An 18,846-nucleotide genomic window follows, 5' to 3' on the forward strand; every position below is an offset into this window, starting at 1 on the left:
TATGGAGGTGCAGCTATTTAGCAATACAAGAGAAGAGAGAAGGGAAGTTCATCCTCTTGTCACGTCATTAGAGGACCAAAGTAAAGCAGATTTTGCAGCTGCAGCCAGCTGAACACCAGTGACACAGAAAACATTGGAAAAAACGACATGCTTTTTTCACACCATATCTGGTTCAAATATATAGAGATAAGGTTTAAAATACCAGAATTTTCCCTTTAACAAGCAGCAGCACGGTACCATTTTTTGTCCTGTGTTTTGCCTCTCAGGCTACATACAGGCTGCCCTACCTTTTTGCTGATGGTTGTTGGGACCTATGCAGCCTCGAAAATAATACCTGCAGACTTTTCTAGGGCCGAGTAGAACGTCTTTACACATTGTTAGTTTTGCATGCTAAAATTTTAAAAAAAATGTAATCTGTAATTTGATTTATTTAAGCATTGGCAGTAAGCTTGGTGCTTTGGTAGTAAAATTGAAGACCCGAAAGTATCAGGTCTCCATCAGAAAAACTTAAAAGGACTTTAAGTAATGTAAATACACAAATAGTAAGGTAGTGTACATATCTCTACTATATTTATACACAGTGGATATAAAAACTCTACACACCTCTGTTAAAATGCCAGGTTTTTGGGGTGTAAAAAAAACGAGACAAAGATAAATCATGTCAGAACATTTTCCACTTTTAATTGGACTTATAATGTGAACAATTCAATTGAAAAACAAACTGAAATCTTCGAGGTTGAAAAAATAAAAAATAAAAACCTTACAATAACCTGGTTGCATAAGTGTGCACACCCTCTTATAACTGGGGATATGGTTTTGTTCAGAATTAACCAATCACATTCAAACTCACGTTAAATAGAAGTAATTACACACTTGCCATCATTTAAAGTGACTCGGATTAATCACAAATAAAGTTCAGCTGTTCCAGTAGGATTTCCTGACATTTTCTTAGTTGCATCTCAGAGCAAAAGCCATAGTCCGCAGAGACCTTCTGGCTTCCGTTAGAACACTGAAGATGAAGAGGAAGTTCACCTTTCAGCATGACAACAACCCAAAGCCCACATCCAAATCCACAAAAGCATGGCTTCACCAAAAGAAGATTAACATTTTGGAATGGCCCAGCCAGAGCCCAGACCTGAATCCAATTGAACATTTGTGGGGTAATCTTAAGAGGGCTGTGTCCAGGAGATGTCCTTGCAATATAACAGATTTGGAGCACTTTTGCAAAGAAGAGTGGGCAAATGTGATATGCTAATAGACTCCTACCCAAAAACACTAAGTGCTGTAATAAAATCCAAAGGTGCTTCAACAAAATATTAGTTTAAGGGTGTGCACACTTATGCAACCAGTTTATTGTACGTTTTTATTTTTTATTCTTTCCCCTCAAAGATTTCAGTTTATTTTTCAATTTAATTGTTCACGTTATAGGTGACATTGAAAGGTGGAAAACGTTCTGGCATGATTTATCTTTGTCTCATTTTTTTACATCACAAAAACCGGCCGTCTAACAGGGGTTTGTAGATTTTTTATAGCCACTGTATAATAAATTACAAGAGCTGCCACTTGTGAAACCAAACCTCCTCCCTTGTGTTTGTCTGCCTGCATTTAGTGACACAAGAAAAGCCCTGTGCCAATCTTCTCATTGATGTAGTCTGGCTTGGCCAATTTACAGCACATACTGATGAGACGTATCCTAGCTGTATTTTTTTTTGTCACACTGTTTTCATTACATCCAGCCATCCCAGATTGCAAAGGCTGTAGGGATTTCACATTACAAAGATTCCTGCCATATGGTGTTTGTCTAACTGAATAGGGAAATTCAATATGACACTGATACGTTTGTACCTATTTTAAACACTTGTTGTGATTCAAGATGATAGACAAATGGTTGAGAAGCTGTCATTTTAGTCGAGAACTAAACCGAGAGAAGTGGAGATGCTGAGTTAGTATAACATGAAGGACACAGTGAAACCTTTAGGGAATTATTGGACTGCCTGTTCTGAAGGATTTGTCCTTAATCAGGTCTTGAGAGGCCAATTAAAGGTTTCTATCAGATGTATGAACTCCTGATAAAATGTAGAAACAAATGATGGTGCTTTAATTTGTAAAATGTATATTGACTGTTCTTATATAGCGCTTTTCTAGTCTTAATGACTTCTCAAAGCGCATAGTACAGGAGCCATTCACATTCACACACATTTCTACTCCGATGGAGGGGGCAACTCGAGGTTCAGTGTCTTGCCCAAGGACACTTCAGCATGTTCAGAGATTGAACTATCAACCTGTGTTTTTAGCCTCTAAATAGGTTCAAAATATCATTTACAGTGCCTACCCATGTGCAGTGATTCCTTCCAAGTGAACACAGTGAATCTCACTGCTGTAGATGTGAAAGAAAATCCATGGAACTTCTACAAATTTAGCTGTGTTTAGATCCGGTGTGGATACTGCAAGGAGTACTTCGGGACCGTTAATGACATTTTGAACATGTTAAAAGGCAAAAAAAATGTTTAAAACTCCTCCTGTTTAAGCCGGTATACATACAAGTATTGGACCATGTTGTACTGGACCATTTGTAGGCTGCCCCCACTTTCTGTAGAGTGTAGCTGCTACTTTCTGACAATGAACTTCCGGGCTAAGCTCTGATGAATGACTTTAATAAGCAGTTTGACTGACAGTTCCTGTGTGAGCTTTTCTACAGTCCTGCACTCTAACTTCACACTAACTCACCAACAGGCTTTTCTAGCCAAACATTAAAAACTAACCACAGAAATCAGCAGAGACTTTTAAATTTAAAGCAGCATGCCATTGTAACAATTCCCCTTTGTCAGCTGAGCGGTCCAGCTCAATGCTGATTAATGAGCTGGAGTCAGAGTCGCCTCCGGAAGAAGGCGCCATCATCGGCAATGCTGCACTTGTAGGAATTTCTGAATGGAGGTGAAGTCAGGAAAGACAATCAGTGTTAATCACAATGAAAGAGTACACATGATCTAAGCTCTCCTTCCCTTTCCCTCTCTGTTTAGTCTCGCGGGCAAATCCAGCATAGACTAGTTTGGCCATGTTATTTTCTTTTCAAGGTTTTGGCTGTCATTATTGGTTCATGAATAACAAATATCCTGTAGTCTTTGGATATTTTGTGAGGCTGCTTTTTTTTTTTATATTTCATGCAGTGAATGGAAGACCTTTTCCATTGATGATAAAATAGCGACCACATGGAACAAAAACAACATGATTTCAATGATAATAAAGATTATGATGTGGTTATAGTGCACAGCATACATGATTGCGTAAATATTCATGTATGTGGAACAAACAAGTTTAATAGTCAAAAATGGCTATTAAGAAATTGGGATTCTTTTCTTTATACAGCTGTTTGCCGTGTTAATAATCATATCTTTCCTCAATGTGACGTTTAGTCAAATCCCTTTGCCAGCGTGGCAGCTCATTCTGTGGCCATTTGTGAAATTACTCTGCTTTTAATAGTTTTGCGAGGTTTTTATGAGATGTGTTTGTGGTTTTGTCAGATTAGAGGTAGAGCAGAAAGGCACAGTGAAACAAGGGAGAGCCTCATTAAACTGCAGCGCTGAGATTTCCTGCCTCTCTTGTTGTTGACAGCATCCTTTCCACCATTCATCTGTTTCAGGACTCAGATTCACTTCACAGTGGCCATTGATTTCACTGCATCAAACGGTGAGTGTTTTAACTCCCATCACCTTTTTGTGTTTCCATTTATCATCTGATGTATAATTATGGTGTTTTCCATGAATCAAAGAGGAGGTTGGAGTTTTATCCTTGCTTGTAAAATTCTTTCTTGTTAAACTTTCTTTTTATTAAAGTGTTTGCACGATAAAAAATAAGTCAAGGTAATAATGTAAACATTGAATTCCAGGCTTGCTAATAATCCAGATAGTCACATTGAGCCCCTCCTCTCATTCAAAACATCCAATTTAGCCTCGGGTCTCTCATGTTGCTCCTATTGCAGCTGTCAGTTCGGACTCAGTCAAGTGGTTTGCATCACTGACTCTGACTTCTTTTGTCTTGGAAGGAAATCCGTCCCAGTCCACTTCACTGCACTACATGAACCCGTACCAGATGAATGCCTATGCCATGGCCCTGAAGGCCGTGGGAGAAATCATCCAGGACTACGACAGTGATAAGATGTTCCCCGCCCTGGGATTCGGTGCTAAGCTGCCCCCTGATGGGAGGGTCTCCCACGAGTTTCCTCTGGTGAGTAAACTTATTTCAGACACTCAGGTTGTAATTCAGCATCAGAATTGTTCAAAAAGTGAATCAAACTCTATGTGAAAATGAATTTGGCCCTCCCAGTGGAACTTATCTTTGACTATGAGCACTTGTGTGCGTTTTTATTCCCCAACATGTATGGATAACGTGCAATATGGATGTGTGGATTTTGAGATGAATGCTGCTACACCTCTGACATGCATAATTCAGAGTGAATTCATTTACCTTTTTATAGTGCAAATTAGGTTCTGTAAGGCTGAAGGATTCTTAAATCAATTTGGCTTCTCTCTGCCAGCTAATGTTCTCTGGCTGCTGCATAGTACAGCCTAATGAGGAGTCTGTCTACTGGGTAACGTCTGCATCATGTTTCTATTAAAATTTGCAAATTAAGATTCATCCCACCATATAATTGAAGTCTCATTCTTTCATCCTTTTGTCTTGTAAGTGGGTTTAAAAGTAAAGTGGGATTCCTGGGTGAAATGTTTTTCTTATATATTTTTGGTTAGAAATTTGCGTTGTTGCTAAAGAAGCTACTGTAACTGTTGAAGCAAGGTTTGACAAGCACGTCTGTGGGAGCAAAGACGTATACAGTGGGCTCAAAAGTTCGGGCACCCCAGGTAAAAATTTGTATAAATGTGCATAAAGAAGCCAAGACAAGATGGAAAAATCTCCAAAAGGCATCACAGATTAGACATTCGTATATGTCACAAAAAGTTAGATTTTATTTCCATCATTTACACTTTCAAATAACAGAAAACTAAAATATGGCGCCTTCTGATGACTCTTCCATGAAGACGATGTTTGTGCAAGTATCTCTTTATAGTGGAATGGTGTACGATTTTTTTTGTTTTCTACTATTTTGAAAGTGTAAATCATGGAAATAAAATCCAACTTTTTGTGACATATTATACAAATGTCTAATCTGTCATTTGATGCCTTTTAGAGAGTTGGCTTCTTTATGCACATTAATAAAACATTTTACCTTGGGTGCCCAAACTTTCGAGCCCCATTGTAGTATTTAAAATGTTTCAGCCTAAAATAATAACTCTGCTCCATCCTTTATGGCAGAGAAGTACTACAACACAGACCTCTGTGGGTTGCCATGCAAATTAAAGTAATAAGAAACAAGTCGGACAAACCTGATCACAGCTGGGTGTGGTGTGTTGTATTTGAGAACACATCCAGCTGCTATATCACTGTTGCACGTTTTGCTTTGATTGAAAGCAGTCTAAGTTTTGACAAACTTCAAAGTTGTCATATTTACATCCTGTTTGTTTGTACACATTTAGAAATAGAAAATTTATGTATTTTTGACAATTTAGACTGACAAACTTTTCAGCGAACAACAAATATGTGTAAATAAGCCACCTTTGGGGTTGTTGTTTAAAGGAGGCTAGCTTCTTCCATCTGGATCTAGAGAGTTTTCACTCATTCACGACACATTCATCACTTGTCGCTATCTCTGTTGTGTTAGACGACAAAATCAAAAACACTCACAAAGACCTCATCGGTAATTTTTTTTTCTTGTAGTCATCTACATTTGTGTTTTTCCACATCTGCGCAATGCATGATGATAGTTTTCTTGCAATTAGTAAGCACCAATGTGGCATAATCTGAGTTCACTTTGAAGGGTATAATAACTAGACTTTCATAAACACATCAGAAAACACTACAAAGCATATTATACATTAGTTGACATATCCCATCTTTGTGCTTTGCTGGCTTAACATGTCCCGGATGTTCATATCAGTACTGAATGCAAAGAGATAAAATCAATATCAATTTTATAATTTTTTTGTTTGAGAATATTTTAAACAAGCCAGAGTATTCCGTACACTGTGACATCACTGATGTGCCTGGTTAGAGTTGCGACAGACAAATGTATGAAACCTTCAACCTGAGAGGAAAGTCAAACACTCTTTTCAGCTTGGCTTTAAGTTACTCTTCAACTTTCCTCCCACACCATAGACTGTATATTAATTGACAACGCATCCAGTTTGGCAAAGTGGTGCAAATGCCTCAAACCTGCATTCGGTCTGAATTCCAGCAGGGGACTGTTGAAAGGGAGGTTGTTTCTGTAGAGGTCTTTGATAAAGTGACCCACGTCTCACTTGATTTATTACCTCAGTAAACCTTTTTAAGAATGGGTTTATGGTCTCAATCTCTAGTTTTAATTCTTCTGCCACACAGAATGATGTTCATTTTTTGAATTATGGTCTTGTTGATTTTAAAATCAGCGATAAACCAGGGGGTATTGGGCGTGGCTATGATGTGATTACCAGCAAAAGTGTGTAACGTAACATAGAGTGTAAGGGCTCCTCCCTTACTCCTCCCTCTCATCTTAAATCATCACATCCGCAACTAGGATGACTGGGCCCGTAACGGCAAACTCGATGACGGGTAGCAGATCTCCACAAACCAAGGGGTGACGTCACATATGCTCTGTCCATCAATGTTAACAGTCTATGTCTCAGACTCATTGTGATTCTAATGAAACACTAATTATTATTATTTACATCAATTGGTCATGTACTGTTTTTGTTTTTTTCAGAATGGCAACATTGAGAACCCGTACTGTAACGGCATGGAGGGGATTCTCGAAGCTTACCATCAAAGCCTTAAGACGGTTCAGCTATATGGACCCACCAACTTTGCTCCTGTTGTTAATCATGTGGCAAGGTACAAGAACTGTCCCGGTGAACATCACAGAGCACAGTTGTCCTTTCTTTGAAAGTCAAATTGTAAATAATCCTCAGCGGGTAGACGCCGTCAGAGGTATTAAGACAGTGAATGATGGTTTCTCTATGAATTCAGCAGAACTAATGAAGGGAAAATAAACAATTGGCTGCCAAGCTGAGATGAATAGAAATGGTAATCGAGTAAATGCAGGACCAGATAAATTAGAGTGCAGATGCTACATTGCTTATTTGACGTCTAGTGTGGTGGTGGGCTGCACCACATGGTTTGTTGTAACAGTAGTGAAACTATAATGAGGCATTGGTTTACACTTTCTATATATGGGGTAATGTTTGTAGATATAAAGAGGCGTTTATTAATTTAACATTTTTCAACAATTATAACTTTTTTATTAGGACACATTTATATGACTAAACTGTGTTTTACTATATTGTCATTCGTTATCTGTTAAAACTCCATCTTCCACTTATGGGTGTCTATGGGAGGATTAGTGGTCTTTGACAAATACATTTATGAACACTTAAGTAACACAACACGATTAATAAATAAAACTCTTAGAAGGATTTTATGCCCAATAAATATATGTCACATTATGGCTTTGAAGAGTCTCTGTTGAAAGCAATCGCAGACTTAAAATAAATACAATTTCTACAGTGATACTTTATAGAGTGCAGTGAAACTCAAATAAGATTATTCACAAAGCTGTTGCAGTGCCTCAACTATTCAGAACAAGTGAAATAAGTCATGACCAGAAACAGATCTTAGCATTAGATGTTGAGCAGAACATAACATTTGTTTGGGTTGAAGGGACTTGAAGTTTATACATTCACTGTTTGACACGAGGCACAGGCAGAAAAGGCATCAAAAGCCGATGCGTTAATGCAAGCAGACAATGCTCTTAAACGGATAATGGTGTTGATGCAAAATACATGCTGTAGACTAGATGTACAACATGATGTTAAATTGTTGATATGTTTAATGTTCTATGTTGTCATCTTAGGAGTAATCTTAAAAACATAGACCCAATAATACAATATTGTGTTTATTGCTGCAGTAATTACTCTGCTAATGTGGTCAAATGTATCAGGTGAGTGTGGTCAGGTGAGACATGGCTGTTTGGCAGCTGTGGAAGACAAAGGTCATTTTAATCTCCTAAACACCAGTCATCACTCTTGGTCTTGTCACTGACTGGTCAAGCGCTTTAATTAAAATGCCAACTCATAAAAGTCAAATTCACTAATTTGAAAGCGAGTGTAAGGGCTGACCTTTCACCTGTCTCACAATGATCTGTCATGTTTTCCCCCGTCTTGCTCATCATGTGTGGTCAGTCCAGTGCTAGGCAATCAATAATGCTCTAAAAGAATAAGACTGCAGCACTTGCATAAACAGTTTAATACATTATTCATAGAGCAGCCAATGATGGGCAACTGAAACTAGGCCACACTCACTGCGCTGTGTCTGGATAGACCCCTGAGACATGAAGAGCTATACAACATATTTCACTTCTTTACATATCTACATTGAAGCTTTGTTTCATACGGTGAGCAGGAGGTGACAATCTTTCTGAAAAATAATTTTTATGTAAATTCATTGACATATCTGCATCTGTTTCGAATGTTGCTTTATCTTAACATGGTGTCTGTGGTACTAAACCACTCTTTACCAATTATTTTTCTGTTTTAGTTATGCAGCAGCAGTGCAGGATGGTTCTCAGTACTTTGTGCTGCTCATCATCACTGATGGCGTCATATCAGACATGGCTCAGACCAAGGAGGCCATAGTGAATGTAAGTGCTGCTCTAACACTATCTGGAGGACATTAACCTCTCTCTCTCTCTCTCTCTCTCTCTCTTGCTTTCTCTTGCTCTCTGTCCCTCTAACTCTCTCTCCCGCTCTCCCCTGCATTGGCATTGCAGGTGCTTTTAGCTAGCTGTGGCATTTCTCTCAGGCTTTCTCTTACTTTGAAGGGTTTATAAGCCAGTAGCACTAGATTTGAGGATTTATGGGATGTTTTCTGCTCCACTTGTCTCCCCCCCTGTGCTCGGGTGCTCTGTTTGTCCAATATTTTTCCTTTTTATTGAGACCCTCAGGAAGCTGTGGGGCTCAGCTGAGGTTTACTTTCTGGTCAACAGGTTCACTTTATTAGAGGCAACGGTCTTACCCAGCACACCATCTGAGGCACAGCAACACGCTGCTCTGACCCCCAGCAGACTGGGTTTAAAGGGAATTTGCGACTGTTAATCAAACCATTCGAACAGCCACACCTTCCTTTTAAGATCTTGTCTGCTGCTCTGCACTACTAGGAACCTGCTGTGTCTTTTACTACCACTTCTCGCCTCTCACTTTGGACCTGGCGACACTTTCCTCTGCCTACAGAGCAAAGGCCTGAATGACTTGCCTCACTTGGCATGTTACATTTACCCTGGAGAGATGAACCATAATGAAAGAGTTATGCGCCACTCTCATCGCTGCACTTTTTTTATTTGTGCTTGCTGATGCTGTGGTGTATATTTGCATATAGCAGATATGACAATAATAATAATAATAATTATTATTATTATTATGATTTTTTTGTATTGCACTTTAAAGTACAGCAATCTCAAAGTGTTACAGAGCATATAATGCAGTTAAAAATCAAAGTCAATAATTAATATAAGAAGAGATTAATGTCAATAAATGTCCAAATGGAAAACCTATAAAAATACATTCAGCAAAAAGCTTTTTTTAAAAGATATGTTTTTAGGTTTTGTTTAAAAACCTCCGTAGTCTATGGGTAATGTTGCAGGTACTCCTGCTGACCAAACTGTACTGGCCGAACTAAACCAGCACAGCTTAACCTTCAGTGATTAATGTGTCTACACATCTATCATGACAGCCTCTGGGGCCATCTTTCCTTTGATGTTTTTCCCTTAAATTTCATTTTAGGATTGTAAATTATACTAACAGGATCTCTCTCTGACCTGGTAGGCTGAAATATAAATGAATTTCTGCACAGGTATTGGATTAAGTCTCCGGGTGTCAGTTTGTTGTCTGCGTAGGAGGCTGGCTCAACCAGTAACTTCAGAAAACCTATGAATATTTTAAATTTCAGAGGAACTTAAAGAACCACTCTGAATCAACAAAGCAAATGTTTAACCTGGCTGGCCGACTATGGACACTCACTGAACTATCTAAAAACACACACGCATGTTATGTAAAAAATACTATAAGAAGAGATACTGTTTTACTGAATGTACTTATGTTGCTCACATTTTATTTCTTATTTTACCCAATTCCTTATCAAGCCAGCATGTTTAGATATCTGTTATTAAAATGTAATGTCCAGCTTGAAACTCCCTTCTCACAATTGACCTCTTCAAAACCAAATTCATTACAAACTCTTGCATTGCAGCCAAACTTTGTTCAAACCCAGAGAACCAAGAGTTTACAAAGACACCAGATATGTTAATGTATAGATGTATCTTAATTTTTGACAAATGTGTATAAAATCATGCATGAGACATAGAAGGTAACTATACATAGAAAACATGGAGTTTAGGGTTTGAATATTCAACTCAGGGTAAACATTGTGCTTCAATAAAGAGTTGGAACAACTAATTAAATTATTTACCAAACTTAAAGTTACTTAAAGATACTGAAATGAAAAAATATTTAATTTATTCTTGTGGTATTTCATTTATTTCTTTTTACATGCTAAATACATGAGCGTTCATTTGCAAAAATAGATAAAAGCGATTCTTAAAATGAATAAATCAACAGTTCGGGTGACATTCCCTTGAGTGCGCAAAATATTATGATTTATGATAATGTTAAAGTTGAGATATCTAAAAACAACCCAGATACAGAACAGATACATCTCATTTTGCAAATAAACACATTTTTGAGTATGCTTTATATCAAAATCCATCTTCTTTCTTGTAAAAATATTTTTTGTGACTCGTTTTTAATTTGATCAAATCAAATGTGATTTGGAGGGAGTTAACCCCGCCCTATAAAGCCACACTTGACCCTGAGCTTGTGGGTAACTAGCTGAGCAATATGATAGTTATAACTATCAGGATAACTTCTTTCCTTTAAAAGGAAATTAATGGGGGAATTGGATTATAAGAAGGGAAATACGCACACCAAAGAACCTGGACTTGTTAGCATCTGCACTGGAAACATCTATATACCCACTGCCAATCCTCATTGCTTGGTTAAAGTGATCAATGGGGCACAATTGTGCATTATAACAATCAAGTCTTGGTATATTTGTTGTGGTTCTGTGCAGGGAGAATATAATGTGTTCAGACAGCTCGGTGGAGTGAGATCCCCTGAGTGACTATAGTACAAGCAAAGTAACAAATGGTGTAGACTAAATAATTCAGCGCTGGATACAGACATTTATAAGTTTATTGCGTGGTATTGTGCTGCTGGAATTGGGCAAAGAGAATGGATGTATTGAGAGCAAAAGGTCATGAGGAATGATCCTGTTGGAGGGAAGATAAAATGGTAAAGGATATGGAGGGAGAATAAGGATAGAGAACATGGAGGGGATGGTCCTTTTCAGTCTATTTGTGACAGGGCTCTCCCCTCAGGAGGCTTTTCCAGGAAAGCTGACCTACTTTTACCCCTCTAAATGTTTCTACCACCAAGCATACATTCATTCATGCCAGAGCATTCACGGTCTCCACATCAGGACTGTGGTTTAGATTCATGCAGTGAGGGAAACCTGCAAACTACAAACTGTTTGTAAGATAAACCTGAAATCCTTTTATTTATGTTTAAGTTTAGATAAACAGGCAGGTCATGTTGTTCTGACATTGTTTTTCTGTTCTGACCTTAACAGTGTTTGAAACATTTATACATGCAAAGATCATAAATAGATCATTTTAAAATAAGTGCTGTACAGCAAGTGTGTAAGACGGTGTTTTTTTAATAAAACATACTTTATTTGTGTTTTTACGTTACCCTCACTGTTTTACTCATTCTTTGTGACCATTAAGTCAAGAATATTGTGTAACCTTATGCCCTTTAACTCATGTTGTATTCATCATATCAAAAGCAGCCTATAAAATGTGTACACTGTATAGATATTTGCTAAAATAATATGTCATAGGCTGGCTAAGTTGAATAATATATTTAATTTTTTTTTCTCAGTTCCTGGATAACCAAAACTATGCAACATAATGTGTTTTTTAATGTTGTCCATTACTGTTTGTTCTCTGGAGAGATGTGCTTGCAGATTAATTCTGACTTTGCAGAATGAGAAGTGTAGTGGGAGAAAAATACAAATGGAAATATGTAACCCTGACTGACTGTTTTTTCTTCTTGTCCACAATAGGCAGCCAAACTCCCCATGTCTATAATCATTGTTGGAGTTGGCCAAGCTGAGTTTGATGGTAAGAACAATAACTAAAGTTTTTCAAAAAATAAATGTGTAAAGAAACACTGGAAACCCGGTTTATGGTCAGTTTGTATCAGGGATGGTTTGTGTTAGTCAAATTTACTCTTGTGGCTTGCCCCCAACTGTGACAATTATTGTACATCATCATCAGTATGAATTTTTGTTTATGTGAGATTATTTTTAATACCTTTTCTCTGCAGCCATGATTGAGCTGGATGGGGATGACATCAGGATTTCCTCGCGGGGGAAATTGGCGGAGAGAGATATTGTACAGGTGAGATCTTTTCTAATGTTTTGTCTCACTCTCAGCTTAACATGGGAAGGACACAGTTTATTTTCCAAAGAGACAGTGGTTAAAAGGTTCTCTGTTAGTTGCACTGATTATAGATGCCTATGTTGGGTGTTTCTAGTTACAAAGTAAGAAATCTCAAGACCTACAGGCCAAAGTACCTTGAAAGATGTTCATGATAATTTAGGTTCTAAGAAATTTTCACTTTTTCAAATTCACTAATAAAATGAAAATATCATTAAGCACATGACAATGGAATTTACTGAACACATTCATGTTCTCCAGAGGATGAACCCACTCTTTTTTCTTTTCTTTTTTTTATCCTTGCTCAATTCTAAACTTTAAATTTGTCCACAAGAAATCAGCCCGATGGATTTTGTATACATTTACTGTGCATGCATTCTTCATCCTCAGAGGATGAATAAATGTGCACCACAGTAAGAATAAAATGTAAACTTTTCCCACATTAATTCTCATAATCCTATTGGCAAGTGTTTGCAAAATTAGCAGAACACATTCATGCTCTTATATTAGATAGATAGATGTTTTGATGACTGTCTGGTCTTTCTTCTAGCACCAGCATCAGGGAAACTTTAACATGATTTTTTTAAGTTTATGCATGTATCCTTAAAACATGTAGGCTACTTCTACTAGTAGAGGTAGCCTACTACTAGTACTTACTAGTACTTACTGGTACCTACGGCGGGTACAGACATGTCACATGGCAGCCTCCAGAACTGTGATCAGTCAGCTTGGGCAGCTTGTGTTTCTGATGCAAGTAGAGATTCTTAAGTGTGAACACGACAACAAGGAACTTAAGGAAAGCCTCAAATATCTGCTGATTTTTGAGGGACAAAAGTCTAGCAAAGCCACCTCCACTGCAGGTTTTCTACTAGAGCTACAGCTAGAGAAGAGCTTTAGCCTGTCAAACTTGTTTCATACATGATAAATTATTTTCATAAAGTTACACATTTCTCACAGTTTGTCCCATTCAGAGACTACATGGACCGCACAGGCAACCACGTGCTGAGCATGGCGCGGCTGGCTAAAGACGTACTGGCCGAAATCCCTGACCAGCTGATCTCCTACATGAAGAGCAGAGGCATTAAACCTAACCCTGTCCCACCAGCTTACTTGTTTGGGGATCAACCCCAGACCAACCCCGTCTGAGCCCCACACACAGCTCCGCGTTGGGTTGGGGCAGGGTTGTGGTTGAGGGGAACCAGCCTTCACAACCATCTTTTGGAAAGAAATGGAAACACTTTTAAGGCCCTTTCGTAAATATTATTTTGGCTAAACAAAAAAGTAGACAAGACTCCATTTTGTTTTGGAGAAATACCACTGCTTTGGGTGAACCTGCTGATAATAAGGGAGTTTTTTCTCTCTGAGGATGAGAGTGCTGAGCGGAGCCAGGTGTAGTTGTTCGCTGTCAAACCTGTCAAAGTGGTGATGTAATGGATAGCAAGTAAACCCGTAGAGAGAGCCTGTATGAAGGCATAAATATATTAGAATGTGCCAGTGTGTATCAAGTTTGTGATACCTTTTGGAATTGATGTGTGTTATACTATGAAATCATATGTATACTAATTTATTTATTTATTTATTGCAGAAATAGTTTATTCCTTTGAGGGGGTTTTAAAGGGTGGGGATTAAAGTCATATTTTCCCTGTAGTTTTCAATCTTATATTTTGTGACTAGTATAATAAAAAAGATACCCATTTCTACTTTGATAAGCACTGTAATATAAACGCATGTGATAAGACCTATTCAGTAGCTAATGAATCATTTTCACTGATGGATCATTTTTGATTGGAAGCCGTTATGTAGAAGAACTCGTGTGAGCTGTTTCCATACTGATTTTCCAGCACCATGTCTTATACGTCTTTCTAATATTTATATTAACAGTATGCACTAATTACTGTCCAAATGAAAAGCACAAAGGTTAAAATGTGAATGAGCTCAAAACCATTATCGCAAAGAACATAAATGAAAGGAACCCACATTAGGCTTTAGCGTTAGTTCAAACCGGGTGAAACAGGAGGAAAGTTAATGAGGAAATTACTATACTAATATACATATACATTACACATATAAATATAAATATATATATTTACATATAATATATATGTATATATATTTACCTTGTATATGTTAAAAAACTTATGTATCATAAAAAGCATGTTAACAGAAAAATAGATGAACAATTCAAAGCACATACTTGCTTTCACTGTTTGTATGCAGAGAGGTAAATTAGAAGTCCTGCTGTCATATTTCATTCGGCATCTCGTTGTTTGTGTTTCTTTCCATTACATTTGTTGTGGTTACAGTTTATTGTCTGGGATTTTCCTTGGACACTACAAATACACGTTTAAAAGACTGTTGTCATGTTATACCCACTTTGTTTTTTTCTTCTTAAATTGATTTGTTTTTTTCCTGGAATGAAAACTGAACAATCACAAATCTTGCAATGAGATATTTGGGCGTTGTATGTTTTTTTTGTTGTTGAAGAAAACTATTTTTGTCTGATTTATTCAGGACGGCACATTTTATAACAAAACATTGTGATGCCATTTTACTACCTTAGAAACAATTTGACATTTCTTTTACAATTTAATTCAGGCCAGATATGTTCACCTTTCTTTTTAGTGACTGTGTACACATTGCTTAAGACAGTTACAGCCATTGTGGCCCAGTTGTGTGTATCATATCTATTTTTAATGTCCATTAATTTCATTATTATCTGTCAGTCACTCAATATCTTGATCCAAATGTGCCTATTATATGTAAACATATCCAAATTCAGTTACCCAGGTGTTACTCTGCCAGCAGCAGCAGGTCTCATGTTTAAGATGTACACACAGAAAATGTTGGTGACGATAAAACTGTTAGAAGATTAGGACTATTACACGCTGCTCATTCAGTGTCCTGTACCTTTTTATACTTACAGCTCTTCACTAATTATCTTTGAAATAATGAGTTAACAGTGTCGCTGAGCCTTGTACTATATTCAAAGTCAAGACTTGTTTACAACTCAACTGTGGCTCTTAACATTGCCTCAAGGAAAAAGTAAACATTCATGGGGTTCATTACAAAATGAGTTTATTTTTTCTCCATAAGAGAGAGAGTTTCATGAAATGACATTGAAGAATTAACGTTTACAAAGTGTTGTCTTGTTCTCTGAGAATGGGAAGCTTAGATTTCTCACTGGTGTTATATTTTGTTTTATGTTGGGAGCAAATGTGTTTATGTAATTCATGTTGCTTTATGATCTTTGTTAACCGCACAATGTTCTCTCACTCTCATTGCATTAGTGCTCTCAGAAAGAGAAAGTTTTGTGATGATACTGCAGAAATTAGGTCCAGAGGCAGTGAAGTCCTCCTGTCACAGGCCAAGAGCCATATTTGGCTTTATTTTTTCTTCCTTTTTTCTTTTTTTAAATTATTATTAGCAATGACATTTCTCCCTCAGAAGACAAAGCAGTGTTTAATCTGCTGCCAATTTCACTTGTTCATCAGAAATGAAGTGAGGCCATTAAGTTACATAACACACATAAATACCAGAATACCTCTACAGAAAGCCATTCAAGCCAAAAAGGAATCATGACTATACATTGAATACATTTCTTATTAAATATAGTCTAAGATTTGTTATGAATTACTGACTTATGTATAAGATATATTTACTTTGCAGCAAACCTCAAATTTTCTTAAAGTGATTTGTTATTGTCACATTTTCGTTTAAAAAAAAAAAATCACAAGTTAATAATTACTCACAAAAAATGAGTTAGGGTACGTATGTCATTTGGCTGGCATTTTAAGTCGGCATTAGCATGCAGCTCTGCATGCATATACTGAGTGTGATTGCAAATGGCTGTAAGATGAAATGAAATAAAAAAAGTGGAGATGGGGTTGTATGTTGTGTGGACATATTTCATCTAATTAATACTAAACAAGAAGGTTTTTTTTGGCCATTTTAGCACAATTATAACAAACTATGTGTTCTTCACAGGGATTAGAACAAACCCTCGGGAGTAAAAGAGGAAAAAAATGTAATATGATATGAACACAGTAATGACAATTCTGCAGTTTTGAAACATTAAGTTATTATGAGATTTATTTTCCAGTCCAAAAGATGTCTTTCCAACAATACAATTAATTATTTTCTCTCAGTGGAAATGGCTTTGATTATCTTTTTTCATTTTGATTCTTTCTTTGAGGCTTATCTCTAATTATGTACATAAGTCCCGTATAAAGAATATTCAGTGCCCAAATGTGTTCAGTTGTTGAAATTGGCCTCTTTAGACAATGTGCATGTTTGTGCCAAAATGGCAGGAGGTTTGATAGTCTACCTTCATTTCACCTGATAAGTGCATCTGACATGTACTTTATTTGTGACTTGGGATGTTATTTAGAGAAAACAGCCACCTCTAGCATGTTGCATCTCTGGTTTCTTTCCATTCTGTTCCTATGAGACACATACTGTATGAGTTCTTGACACTACTCTGTTTTATCCCAGGTTGTTTACATACCTCTCTTGCATGCTGAATAATTTCCAAACCAGGTGTTGGACATGATATTGTCGTCATACGTGGTTTGTGAAAAGCTTTGTAATGGATTGCCTTAACTGAAGATTAATAAAATATTGACAACTTTGGCAGAATACACAATGTTTTTTGTGTTTGGTCACTATGAGATGAAGAGAGTAAGAAGGAACAGTAACTTTTAACATTTATCTTCACTCCAACAGTTTAGCATTTCACCCCTATAACAAGGTTGGACTCATGATGGACAGTTTAATAAGTATCAAAATAGGTGCAGCAGAAACATAGATCTCTTTTTTTTATTCCACGCCTTTTTCTTCCTTGTTAACACATTACCCATAATTCAGTTTGGTCTGAGATTCTGTTGTGTGGCTTGTTGTGGCTAATGTAGCCTTGATCTGTTAGCATCAAGCAGAGATGAGAGGCGGGCTACAGAGGTCTGCTAGGATCACCTCTTTCTAATTCCACACCTACAGATTCTTTTTGATTTTCAAACTTTTAGTCTTCAACTTCAAACATTTATTAGATTTCACGCAGCTCATTCTGGAGCCACAATAAACTATATACAACTTTTTTCCACACAGGCTTCAATATGCAGCAGTAGGCTACTCCCATTGCCCTTTAAATTATAGCAGGTTTATGGGAGGGGGCCACACTGAACAAGGGACACTGTAGAGGAGATTTATTGTCATACAGTGGGCTATGTTGTTCTCTTGTAACACTATACTGGTGTTCCTACAAAAGTTAGATGAACATACACTTTAAAACAGAGAAGCTTTTTGTGCATAGTCTGGTGTGTTCTTCTGTCTGAAGTGACAGTACGAAACAGAAGAACCCACATCTAAAAGTGGACATTTGTATTTAGTTTGTGGAGTGGAGTTATCTGAATCATTTATTAACTTGGACTGTTCCATAAACAGACTTTGGTGTGTAAAATTCCCCTTTAAGCTCAGCTGTCTACATTTTGATGGATCAAATTGTCTGGGATAAAACATTAGAAAAACTGCTGACATGAGATTTTTTTTGCAGCCTTCGACAATGAACAAGATGGTTGATTTGGATCTACACATCTATCCCCCTGACTGACAGAGGTGTCCAATCAGCGAAGAACGCTGTCCTCTTGCAGAATGTTTTCTCCTTTAGAAATGTGTTTTTCCAACCCTAATGAGATGCACTGCTGATGAATCAAGCTGTCCACCTGGGGAGAAGGAGACAGCAGCTGGAGCTTTAAATTACCAGCCTAAGATAGAGCCAAAACCTCCCTTGCCCACCCTCTTACTGCCTGAACAATAACCACTGACTGGCAGCCAGGAAGAAAATCAACAGCTAATGACATAAAATTATACCCTACTTACATGTAACATTTCACATGTATAATGTGCAAGAATCATTCACAAGAGAGTTCTGCAAAGTACTAATTACACCAATTACACTGAAGTTCTGGCAGGGAACATTTTATAAACCAAATTAGGTTTTGAAAAACCAGTCTCAGTTTTTGTGCTAATCTAACCCAGCTTCAGTCTTTTACTCGTTAAGAAAGCAAATTAGTGTATTTCCCAAAATGTTGAACTTTTTCTTTAATATTTAATTTTCAAAATAGCTAAATGTATTAGACTATTAACTCATGGGTGTTTTTAATCAGCCATGAGAACACATCAGAAGTATAAAATGAGGGACATGATGCCACTGCATGATT

The 18,846-nt window shown here is 37.2% G+C and overlaps 1 protein-coding gene across 2 annotated transcripts in view; it reads left to right on the forward strand.

Annotated features, from left to right (window-relative positions):
* Positions 1–17,271, forward strand: part of cpne5a (copine Va) — a 76,612-nt gene extending 59,341 nt beyond the window's left edge. For both annotated transcript variants that reach the window (XM_034877249.1, XM_034877250.1), the window contains 7 exons: positions 3,641–3,687; positions 4,043–4,224; positions 6,791–6,918; positions 8,620–8,722; positions 12,259–12,316; positions 12,522–12,595; positions 13,592–17,271. In XM_034877249.1, coding sequence (XP_034733140.1) covers positions 3,641–3,687; positions 4,043–4,224; positions 6,791–6,918; positions 8,620–8,722; positions 12,259–12,316; positions 12,522–12,595; positions 13,592–13,780 — 781 coding nt within the window. In that variant the 3' untranslated portion in view covers positions 13,781–17,271. The remainder of the gene's footprint in view (positions 1–3,640; positions 3,688–4,042; positions 4,225–6,790; positions 6,919–8,619; positions 8,723–12,258; positions 12,317–12,521; positions 12,596–13,591) is intronic.
* The last annotated feature ends 1,575 nt before the right edge of the window (positions 17,272–18,846 follow it).

This window comes from Etheostoma cragini, chromosome 7, assembly GCF_013103735.1.
Source record: "Etheostoma cragini isolate CJK2018 chromosome 7, CSU_Ecrag_1.0, whole genome shotgun sequence".
In the NCBI taxonomy this organism is placed as follows: Eukaryota; Metazoa; Chordata; class Actinopteri; order Perciformes; family Percidae; genus Etheostoma; species Etheostoma cragini.